The following is a 10,546-nucleotide window of genomic DNA, read 5'->3' as shown; positions in this document are numbered from 1 at the left end:
GCCCAGCCGCTCCGCGGCATGTGGGATCCTCCCGGACCGGGGCACGAACTCGTGTCCCCTGCATCGGCAGGTAAGCCCTGGAGAGGGAATTTTGAGTCTCTCTGAGCCTTTGAGATGCGGGGAAGGCAGTGTTCTCCAGCAAGTCTTGAAAGGGGATGGCCATCAGTTGTAATAATAATAATTTATTTTAATACTTATACCCAGTGGTGTGCTCCCCACTGTTTGACTTCCAGCTCTCTGGGGGGGAAATCCCTGACAGGTCACGTTTGCCAATTCCTGTGGTGTAAGTGCACCCACCGTGGCTGACTTCCGGCCAGTGTGGAATTGGGATGTGATGTGCTCAGCTGGCTCCCGGGAGCTGGTGAAAGCTGCCAGCACACCGCTGCCTTCACTGCTCTCATCTTCTTGGCAGGGAAGGATAAAGAGGTACTTGAGATGAGCAGGTGAATACAGATAATTAGAATTCTGAGCTCGTTGGTAAGGGGCAGGGACAGGAGCTCCGGGCTCCTCTGGCCACAGCTCATCACTTCACAGCTGGGGAAGCCTAGGCTCCCTAAGTCCCATGTTCACGGATCTGAGAGTATCCTCTACCAGCAGACAAGTAGGTAAGACAGTTTGTAGGCACCCAGGGTTGAGATCAGTACGCACCTGGCCAGGGAGAGAACTCCGAGGCCGAGCAAACACAGAGAAAACCCAACACAGAAAATGCCCAGCATTGTCCCTGAATGAACCATTGTGTCTGCCCCTGACTCGTCGTGACTCCAGCACCCGCCCTTCCCAGCCAGATGATGGACGACAGGTGGCCACAGATGAGACTCGGACCCTGGCACTGCAGGGGTCGGGGTTTCTCCTGGGCAGCTCTGACTTGGAGCTGGGTTTTGAGGGAGAGGATTTCTACATTGATATTGAGGTTTTGGAGGCTTTTTAAAATTGTGGTAAAATATACATAAGATAAAATTTACCATTTTAAGCAATTTTAAGCGTACAGGTCAGTGACATGAAGGACATTCATATTAATGTGCAACCATCACCACCATCCGTCTCTAGAACGTTTTTCATCTTCCCAAACTGAAGCCCTGTCCCCGTGAACAGGTATATATATCGAGTTGGTTGCATTCCGTTGCTCCACGCCGCACACTCAGGCTGCCTCTGCGTGCGGGTGTGACCTCTTCTGGTTGTGGCGTGTCTTTTTGGCCTGTGACCCATTTCTTGCCCTCACGCCCTCCTCACCTGACTCTGGCCGGCAACCCCTCACCCAGACATGGTCTTGCTTGGGCCAGAGCGCTGGAACTAGAGTGTTGGAGCTAGAAGGGACGGGGAGCCCATCTGGTGCCCAGAGAGGGCCTGGGACTTGTCTGAGGCCCCAGAGGCCACTGGAGGCGTGCAGAGCCCAGAGCACCGTCTTCTGAGGCCAAGGCAAGCTTGGCTTTTGTCTTTGCCTGGCTACAAGGCCCTAACTGGTTTCAAGCCCCACCCCCATCCCAGGCCCCGTTTACTTCTGGGCCGTGAGAAAATTGATCCTGGGTTACTGGAAAGACAGCTTGGATCCCGTGCTCGAGGTGGCGGCAGGGGGGATTTCTCACATGCCTGCGGGGTGGGGCGCGTCCCACCGGCCTCACTTTTACCCCTAGAGACGCCTTCTGTGTGGGATCGCAGGCTAACACCATCCTCACGGTACCGCCCCCAACCCCTGTCTCCTGCAGTGCCTGAGCACACAGGGCCTGTTACACAGATGGCTAGACGGGGTGATGCCAGGGCTGGAGTGACCCCTGCCAGGCTGAGCAGGCTGGGCAGGTCCCCCTCCTGGAGGGACGGAGGCCTAGGGCTGTTCTTCTGGGGGTCACAGAGACTGTCCACGGTGCAGGACATGGTTAGATCTGAGAACAGTTTCCAAGTCCTCAACTCCTTCCGGTAATCGGTTTGCCTAAAAATGTCCTGTGATGATGAGGGGCTGGTTTCTCACCCTCTCTGTTCCATCCACAACCACCCGTCTGCCCTCTTACCTTTCCCCTGCCCGGAATCTCACCATGGTGAGCTGCTTCAGAAGTAAATGCCTCTAGAATGATAAACAAAGGGACAGTTCAGAATACTGTCAGCAGTGGAGGAAGTCAGTCACCTCAATGACTAGGTAACAAATTTGTTGACAAGCCAGATGGTAGTCAATTGTTTGCTTTCCACAAAATGGAAGAAGTAATTGGGGCATCAGCTGACAGCATTAACAGTAATTCTGTTGATAGATTATTGTGATTTCTTTTTTTTTTAACGTGTAGCTCAGAAGGATTTTGAAGGGTCGAGTGACATTTCTATAATGAAGCCCTTTCTTTTCCCACCTATTTATTAATGTAAACGAGGTCTCTTAGTGTTTACTGCTATAAAAATGGAAAATAGAACTAGAATTGACCTAGAATCTATTGATAGTTTCATTCCATCAATAAATAATATTTATCCAGGAACTGTAAGTCCCATCCATCCCATTAAGAGAAGCCTTTCCAATAAATCTTTACTTTTTCTATTAAACAATTATTTAACAAAAATGTTTCGTTTACATCGTTTGACCAATCGTGTACTAAAAATCATTGCAGTGATAACTCAAGCCAGAAGAAACTCTTTTTAGAGACTTGGAGCTTCAGAATCAAATTGCTGTACAATATGATCAGGTGAAGCACAAAATGTTATATTAGGATGAAGTTCTGTGGGGAAAGTGGACTGGAAATAGGAGAAAAAATCCCATCTGTTAAAAGATCTTGTTCATGGATTCCTTTAAACAATAGGTGATGATGAGTATAAATCACCGTCTAGATTCCACTGGATGCTGGTAAAGAGGCCCACAGCAGTTTTATATTTACATGTCAATATTTAGCACATGCTGGAAAATATATTACTCACAACCATTTAAACTAATAATGAACGCTTCTGGTGTCACTTTGAAAATGAGCGAGAGGTGCATTGGTCAACCACAATTCTTAGAGAGACAACAGCCGAAGTCGTCAAAGGCCGCTGGACCTTACGGCCAGATGGAGCCTGGGCCAAGGTGAGACCCACGTTTGCATCTTGGTCCAACACAGACCAGCTGTGCACTGGGCGGGTGATTCAGCTCCCCGGGGACAGTCTCTTGTGTGAAATAGCAGCGCTGTTAGGCAGGTTGGCCATACTTCTGCAAGGACATGGTGAAGAGCACCGGCTCTGGAACCAGACTTGGCTTGAGTAACTTGCCCGGGTGGGATAGCCAGAAAGTGGATTCGAATCCCACCTCCCCGCTGTGCCACCTCGGGCAGGCTGCTCACCCTCTCTGTGCCTCTGTCTCCCTTCCTTTGAATGGGGCTAAAAATGGTACCTCCCTAATGGGGCTGCTGGGAGGAAGTCTGTGGAGTGGTGCCTGGCACACGGTAAGCATCGCCCTGAGGATTAACTGTCACTAGAGCATCTGCTTCTAACGTGCTCCCACATGGTGGCTCTTCTTATTCTTCACCCTCTCCTGAGCCCCTCGTCCCAGGACTCGGGAGCCCGATGCCTCGGCGGTGGCGGCCCCTTCCCTTTGCTCTCATATATTTCAAGAGCCTTTTCACGCCTGCAGCTGCACGCCCGCCCCACGCCTCCCCCGGGCCACTGCCCTGCGCAGGAAGTGCATGCTGCCTTCGGAGCACCCTGGAACTCTTGCCAGGGACTCGGTCCCCCGACGCAGAGGCTGTTGAGGAAGTGGTGCCAGAAACCCACTTCACGACTCGGAGGGAGAGATGTAAAGTAGAATTTTCCATGCCTCCCCTGGAACCCACCCCCTCCACAGTCTAATCTTGGGCTCGCAGCCTAGACCACCGGGCTGTCCTCTGGCCACTGCCAGGGGACAGTTCTCGAACTCTGCTTCACCCCGTGCTGAGCCCACGGAAGAGGCAGGTGCATGGGCACTGGTTCTAGCACAGGCTGGAGTAGTATTTGTATCTGTGAGGCTGAAATTTGAGGATGTCAACCCCACATAAACCCCACCTGTCTTCCAGAAACGACTCCTGTTCTACTTAAGAAACTCAGCCCCCGACACCTGTCACTGTCCGCAGCATAACTGCCTTATTCTTGTTGTTTCAAAATGATTTCCTGATCATGTGACTGGAGACGTGAGATGCGAGCCAGTATGGTTGCCTATTGTATGTGACCCACAACCCGCGGTAGGCCTGGTACGAGTGGTGACCTATTTCTCAAATGAAGGGCTCTTTAATAAAAACCGGATGTTACCCGACCCTCAGCAGGACTCTTTTTCCCATTCAGTGTGAGGAAGGAGTCTCGCATAGGTGTGCAGTGGGACCGGCAGTCTTAGGGGTCTTCGCAAAGTGTCCGGAGATCTAAGAACACTGGCCGCCGTCGCTCCGGATAATGACCACTGAGCATTTGGAGTAGATCTTGGTGGGATCGGGTCCTTTAAACCTCAGTAGGATGGGAGGAGTGTGCTCTGGACCAGAATCACCCCAGCCCCTAGAGGCTAGTTACCCAAGTTACCTCCTGGGCCTTCTCCTGAAAAAGAGGACTATGGGGCAGCGTCCCCACTGTCCCCAGAGTAAAGCATTGCCTTGGAACAGAAAACAGCCACGGATGGTGTGGTGGCACCCCCGGAGAGGGGTGTGTCCTCCTCCCGGCAGTGGGGTCCGCACTGGTTGGGGTAACCGTTCACCGGGGGAGGGGAGGCTCGAGCTGCTCTCTCATTGGCCTATTTAGGAAGTGTTCATCAAACACTTGCCGTATGCAATGCCAGGATGCTGGGATATGACAACCAAACAGAGCCCTGCCCCTAAGGAACCCCCAATCTACTGGGGGACACATGCAGGGAAGGAGGCTCTTAGCTTTGTGTGTGATGAGGGCTACCACTTAGCCCTTAGAAGGGACACCTAGCAGTGTCTTGGGAGAGCAGGGAAGCCTCCCCGGAGGAGGTGCTGCCAACCTGACCCCAGCAGGGTGGAGAGGAGTTCTCCTGGGAAGGGGGCTGGGTAGAGGCGTTGGGAAGGCTCTTGCTGGTCTAGAGGCTGAGTGCGGGAAGGTGACTGGGGAGGGAGTTGAGGAAGGCCTCGCTGGCAGAGGCCCAGGGGTGCAAGGGCGCATTTGAGGAGCTGCAGAGACGGCCTGTAAAAGCTGCTGGAGCCTGGGCGCTGTGTGTGGGAAGGGGCAGGAGGTGGGCAGGAGTGGCTCGGAGGTCCCAGCTGTTCCCACTTCAGCCCTGTGGGCAAGTGGGAGCCTGGAAGGATTTCAGCAAAGGAGGGAGGTCTGCGACCAAGCGGGCTTGGGAGGCCGCTCCAGCGATGGAGCTTGGAGGACGGACTCCGGCTGGGGCCCTGAGGATTCGTGGGGAGTGTGGATTTGAGAGGCTTGAGGTGTGGGGCTGGGAAGCCTCCAGGCGGGCATATCCTTAGACTCTGGAGGGCACCAGGACCACCTGGGCTTGGTAAGCGCAGCCTGCTGGCCCAGCCCCAGAGGCCTGGGTGGTGCCGCGAATTCACATTTCTAACAGGCTGCAGGTGACACTGCCGCTGCTGGACAGGGGCCGGGCTCTGGAACCACGGCTCCAGGCTTCGGGCTCGGGTGACAGGGCGGACCCCCGAGCCACGGAGTTTAGGAAGGCGAGGTCTGGGGGATGCGAAGGCGAGCACAGGGAGTTGCGTGGCTGCAGCTGAAAGCCCGGCTGCCCGTCACGCGCCTCACCGCCAGCCCCTCTGCCGCCCGTGATCCTCCGCCCCCGTGTCTCACTCCCTTCCAGGTGGCACCTCCCTGAGCTTCCTGGTTTTGGTGACGGGCTGCACGTCTGTGGGCAGAATTCCAGAGGCCGAAATCTACAAAATCACCGCCACTGACTTTCAGCCACTTGGGGACGAGGCCAAGGAGGAGGAACGCCTCACAGCCTTGAGGAAGATCCTCAACTCAGGGGTCTTCTACTTCTCGTGGCCCAGTGATGGGTCTTGCTTCGACCTCACCGTCCGGGCACAGAAGCAGGGCGATGACAGCTCCGAGTGGGGCAACTCCTTCTTCTGGTGAGGCCCTGGGGCCCGGGCTCTCCTGTCCCCAGCTTACATGGAGGGCACGCTCCGATGGGCGCCTGCATCCTTGATCTCCACTTTGCGTCATCCCTGGGCACGTGGGTCACCTGTGAGAGCTGGGATCTGTGCCCGCTCACACCTCTGCACAGTGAGAGGAAAACAAGCCCCACTCCCCACCAGGGGTCAGGGAGGGTGTTCCAACATGCTTTAATGCAGACTTAGGAAGGAAAATCTGCTCCATAAGTAGAGAGCGTAAGTGCCAGCATCTGCCGGTTTCTCCTAAGTTCCTGGGCCTGTGCTCAGTGCGCCCCTGGTCCCTGGTCCCCTCAGCTCTCCTGGTTATCCTCCAGCGTACAGACATTTACCACCGACATTTATAAAGCACTGTTCTAAGTTCTCTGGGAGTCATAACTCACGTAATCCGCATAGTAAGCAATGAGGTAGGGTTTGTTATCCCCATTTTACAGGTAAGGAGACTGAGGCTTGAATAACGGAGGGAATTTGAACCCAGGCATCTGGCTCCAGATCCCATGCTGTTAATCACGAAACCAAACCAGTTGTATCAACGGCAAAACTGAGTCATCCTGCCCAGGTGGTGTGCAGTAATGTGATAAGACAGACCTGAAGCCCAGGCAAAGGTGGTTGGGTTTCTGTACGTTTAGGGTCATCTGGGCGCTCCTTCAGGGACTGGCTAGGTGTGGATGACCCTATACATTTGTAAATTATCTCCCTTTCTGGGCTCCAGGGGTCATGACCCTCACCAGTCCTGTGAAAGAGCCAGGGTGTGTACAGTGAGTCACATGCAGTGGAGCTGTTCCCCTCAGATTTACCAGGAGGTGAAAGTCAGGAGCAAAAGCGATGGAAATCCTGCTGTAGAAGTTGTTCCAATACGCCTCACGTAATGAGGCGTTCCTAGATTCCAGTGTTGGCCTTTGGGGCTACACCAGTTTCTAGCCCTGAGTCAGGACTGATGAGGCTCCTTTGTGCCCTTTATTTATGCATTCCTCCCTTACCCAAACAGAGGAGGTCATATAGGTTTCCATCACCAGATGAGTGTACTTACCTTGGTGCTTGGGACTGCCACAAGTGAATTCCTGACTTCCATTTGGAGAAAGGGGGTTCACCATATCCTTCCATGTGTCCCCATACTCTCTGCCCCACCAAATCTGCTTAGGTTCTCTGCTTTGGTTGAGTTTGGGGGGTAGTAGCATGCTCAAACTTCAAGCATGTGAATCTCCTGCTGATCTTGTTAAAATGCAGATTTTGACTGAGCAGGGCTGGGCTGGGGCCCGAGACTCGGCATTTCTAGCAAGGAGCCAACGGTGACGCCAGTGCTGCTGGTTTGAGGACCACACTCTGAGTAACAGGTCCAGGGGATGGTGTGTCTGTGAATCACTAGTTCCATTTTGCAGGTGCATGTGCCCCTGAAGGCAGCCCAGCTCAGGGACACAGGGGCTGTGGGTTATGAGGGGTCTTTGTTAGGCCGGGGGGCCATTTTCAGCTGGGACTGTCTGATGAGCAGAGGCTGGAGGTCTCAGAGGCTGGAGGTCTCAGAGGCTCTAACATTTGTTGGACGCCTGGAGAATCTGGATTGCCCTTCGTACCTGCTCTTTCCAGGCCTCCCGATGCCAGCTCTGTGGTTGGAGATTTGAGGTCCACAAAGAAGACAAAGCAGAGAATCCTAGAGTGAAGGCTGAGAGGGGCTGGGAAGGGGGAGGCCCCAAGTGGACACGAGACTCTCCTGAGCTCTGGAGGGTGCTAGGCTGCTGGGCCATCCCAGCAGCGTGGTGGGGATGGCCATCTCCAGGGCGTGGTGTTTGGGCTCAGGGCGGCACCCATGGAGCTGACCGCAGCTGAGTCAGCCCCAGCTTGCGTGGTCGCGGGCTTGATCGCCTGAACCCCCATTTGGGGTGCAGTGTTCAAGGTCTGAACCCACATCTGGAGTCAGATGGGGTCAACGCTGAACGTGGCTGGTGTATAGCGGGGTGAAGGCATTTTTCTGGGCTGGTTACTGTTCCCCACCGATCGTTGCTTCCTAGTACCATCCAGTCCTGGAAGGAGACGCAAGCTGTTTTCCTTTATAGGTTTGGGTTTCTTCCTTCAAGGATATGAGCTGTCCTCCCACAGGGGGTCAGGCCGGTGTGACTACAAACAGGATTATTTAGAGTTGTCTGTTTAGCAAACGGTTCCTTCTCCTTACCCCTAGTGACTGATAGCAGCCACAGCCATGTGGCTGGAAGACCCTGGAATGTTCTGGAGGCCTTCCCTTGATGCTGATTTCATATGTGGATTACCAAAGACGGTTTATCATCTGAATTTTAGAGAGGGTTTCAGAAGAGGGGAAGGTGTTTTTGTAAAGTAATGCTTCATGCTCATCGTTCTTTAGGCAGACCGGCGCCCTGGTGTGAGAGCTCAGGCATGGCCCTGCTCCTGGGGGCGGGGGGTGTCCCTTAGTGCCCACGTGGTCACGTCGGGGAGGCTGGCCTGAGAGCAGGGAGTGGCTGCTTCTTGCCACTTGGAGAAGCCGCCTGAGACGTCAGAGCTCACAGCACACTTCTCCCGAAATGAGAGAGCTGCTTAGGGCAGGAATAGTGCTGCCTTTTTTAAACAAATAGGGCATTGTGATCTAGATTAGCTTGCTACCCTCTGGTGGTTCCTGCCTCCTGGGGAGCGTGTTAGGGGCCTCAGAACGGCACTGCTTGGGTCCCCTGGGTGAAGCGTGTGGAGCCCGGAAGAAGCCTGAGGCCCGTGCACGCCCCCCGAGCCCCACTTCTCAGAGCAACCACTTACCTGCTCGGTAAGCTCCAGTGGGTGCTGGGGAGGCCAAGCGAGTGAGAGATGAGAGCAGGGTGTGGCCATGCACAGGTGTAGCTGTCAAGGTAGGGCCTTCAGCAGGAGAGGCTCGGGGTGAAGAGCACAGCTCCAACTCCATGCTGCTGCTTACTGGTGCCGTGACCTTGGGCAAGTACTTCTCTTCTGTGCCTCAGTTTCTTCATCTGTAAAATGGGGTGAATGATAACACCTGGTACATAGGGCTGTTTCAAGGATGAAGTGAGTTGATCCATCCCAAAGCACTTAGAACAGTGCTCGGTGCCCTTGATAAACGTTGGCTGTTATCCCCATGATTATCATCGTGGATGCCAGAGACCCAGAACGATCCACTGGGTATGGGGAGGAAGTACTAGAACTTTCATTAGGTTTTATGTTCATCTCATCCCGTTTATTTATTATCCATTGCTTTGTAATGCTCTCATTACATTCACCTTGTGGGATCTGAATATAATTTAAGTAAGCATGTAAGCATGCATATATTTAATTATTTTTATGATTTGTCATTTTATCATTTATCACTATCCTTTCATCATAAAGCATGATTAAATTTTTACTGATGGGATTTATTATCAAAAACTGCAGAGGCCACCAGTGTAAACAGAGGCTTCTCTGAGATTCCCTGAAAGGCCTGTGACTGACTCACACCTGTACCTGGATTCCATTCACTGATACTGACGCCTGGGAGTAGCTTCAGGAAAGGACTCCTAGTCCTTTCCTGCTGCACGTGTCTCCATGGCCCTGCCGTTTGAGGTGTCTCTAAAGCACATGAACGTCCCGGGCTGTGTGTCCCGAGCGTGGAGTTCATGGGGAGTGTGCAGTGCGGGAAAGCAGCCCCTATGCGCCTCCCTGACTTGCTTTGAGCGCAGTGTTTCCTGGAGGATGTGAGGCGGCCTGAACCGCTGTGGGGCTCTGTTTTGCAGGAACCAGCTGTTGCACGTGCCCCTGAGGCAGCACCAGGTGCGCTGCTGTGACTGGCTGCTGAAGGTCATCTGCGGGGTGGTGTCCGTCCGCACGGTGTACGCCTCTCACAAGCAGGCCAAGGCCTGCCTCATCTCCCGTATCAGCTGCGAGCGCGCCGGCGCTCGCTTCCACACCCGAGGCGTGAACGACGACGGCCATGTGTCCAACTTCGTGGAGACGGAGCAGGTCAGTGCCCAGGCCGGCCCGTGGCCCCCGCTGGTTCAGAGCAGAGGAACCTGTGCAAACTTGTTTCCGTTGGAGGTGGGGGCGTCGGAGGCAGTTTCTCATGAACGTGGCTCCTTGCTCTCCCAGGAGCACAGGATGTGTCCCTGGGGCTCCGTCTGCAAATGTGGCCTCGGGTTTGCATGCTGTATCTTTTCTTTTAATAAATTTATTTATTTATTTATTTATTTATTTTTGGCCGCGTTGGGTCTTCGTTGCTGCTCGCGGGCTTTCTCTAGCTGCGGCGAGCGGGGGCTACTCTTCGTTGCGGTGCGCGGGCTTCTCATGGCGGTGGCTCTTGTTGCGGAGCACGGGCTCTAGGCACACGGGCTCAGTAGTTTGTGGCTCGCGGGCTTAGTTGCTCCGTGGCATGTGGGATCTTCCCAGACCAGCGCTCGAACCCGTGTCCCCTGCATCAGCAGGCGGATTCTTAACCACTGCGCCACCAGGGAAGTCCCTTCATGCTGTATCTTTTTTGATTCTCTTCTCACGCTGGAAAAGTGTTGCTTACCCAGGGGTAT

General features: G+C 54.0%; 1 protein-coding gene across 1 annotated transcript in view; it reads left to right on the top strand.

Moving 5' to 3' along the window:
- The window catches only part of LOC114485409 (synaptojanin-2-like), a gene marked incomplete at both ends in the record, with an annotated part of 13,708 nt that extends 3,546 nt beyond the window's left edge, over positions 1-10,162 (top strand). The window contains 2 exons of the mRNA XM_028486778.1: positions 5,735-6,005; positions 9,764-10,162. Of these exons, the coding sequence (XP_028342579.1) occupies positions 5,735-6,005; positions 9,764-10,162 (670 nt within the window). The remainder of the gene's footprint in view (positions 1-5,734; positions 6,006-9,763) is intronic.
- Positions 10,163-10,546: the final 384 nt, after the last annotated feature.

The sequence above is a fragment of the Physeter macrocephalus genome, unplaced genomic scaffold (genome assembly GCF_002837175.3).
Source record: "Physeter macrocephalus isolate SW-GA unplaced genomic scaffold, ASM283717v5 random_1697, whole genome shotgun sequence".
Classification (NCBI taxonomy): Eukaryota; Metazoa; Chordata; class Mammalia; order Artiodactyla; family Physeteridae; genus Physeter; species Physeter macrocephalus.
Note: the sequence above shows the minus strand (reverse complement) of the source record. Positions and strands in the feature narration are given on the sequence as shown.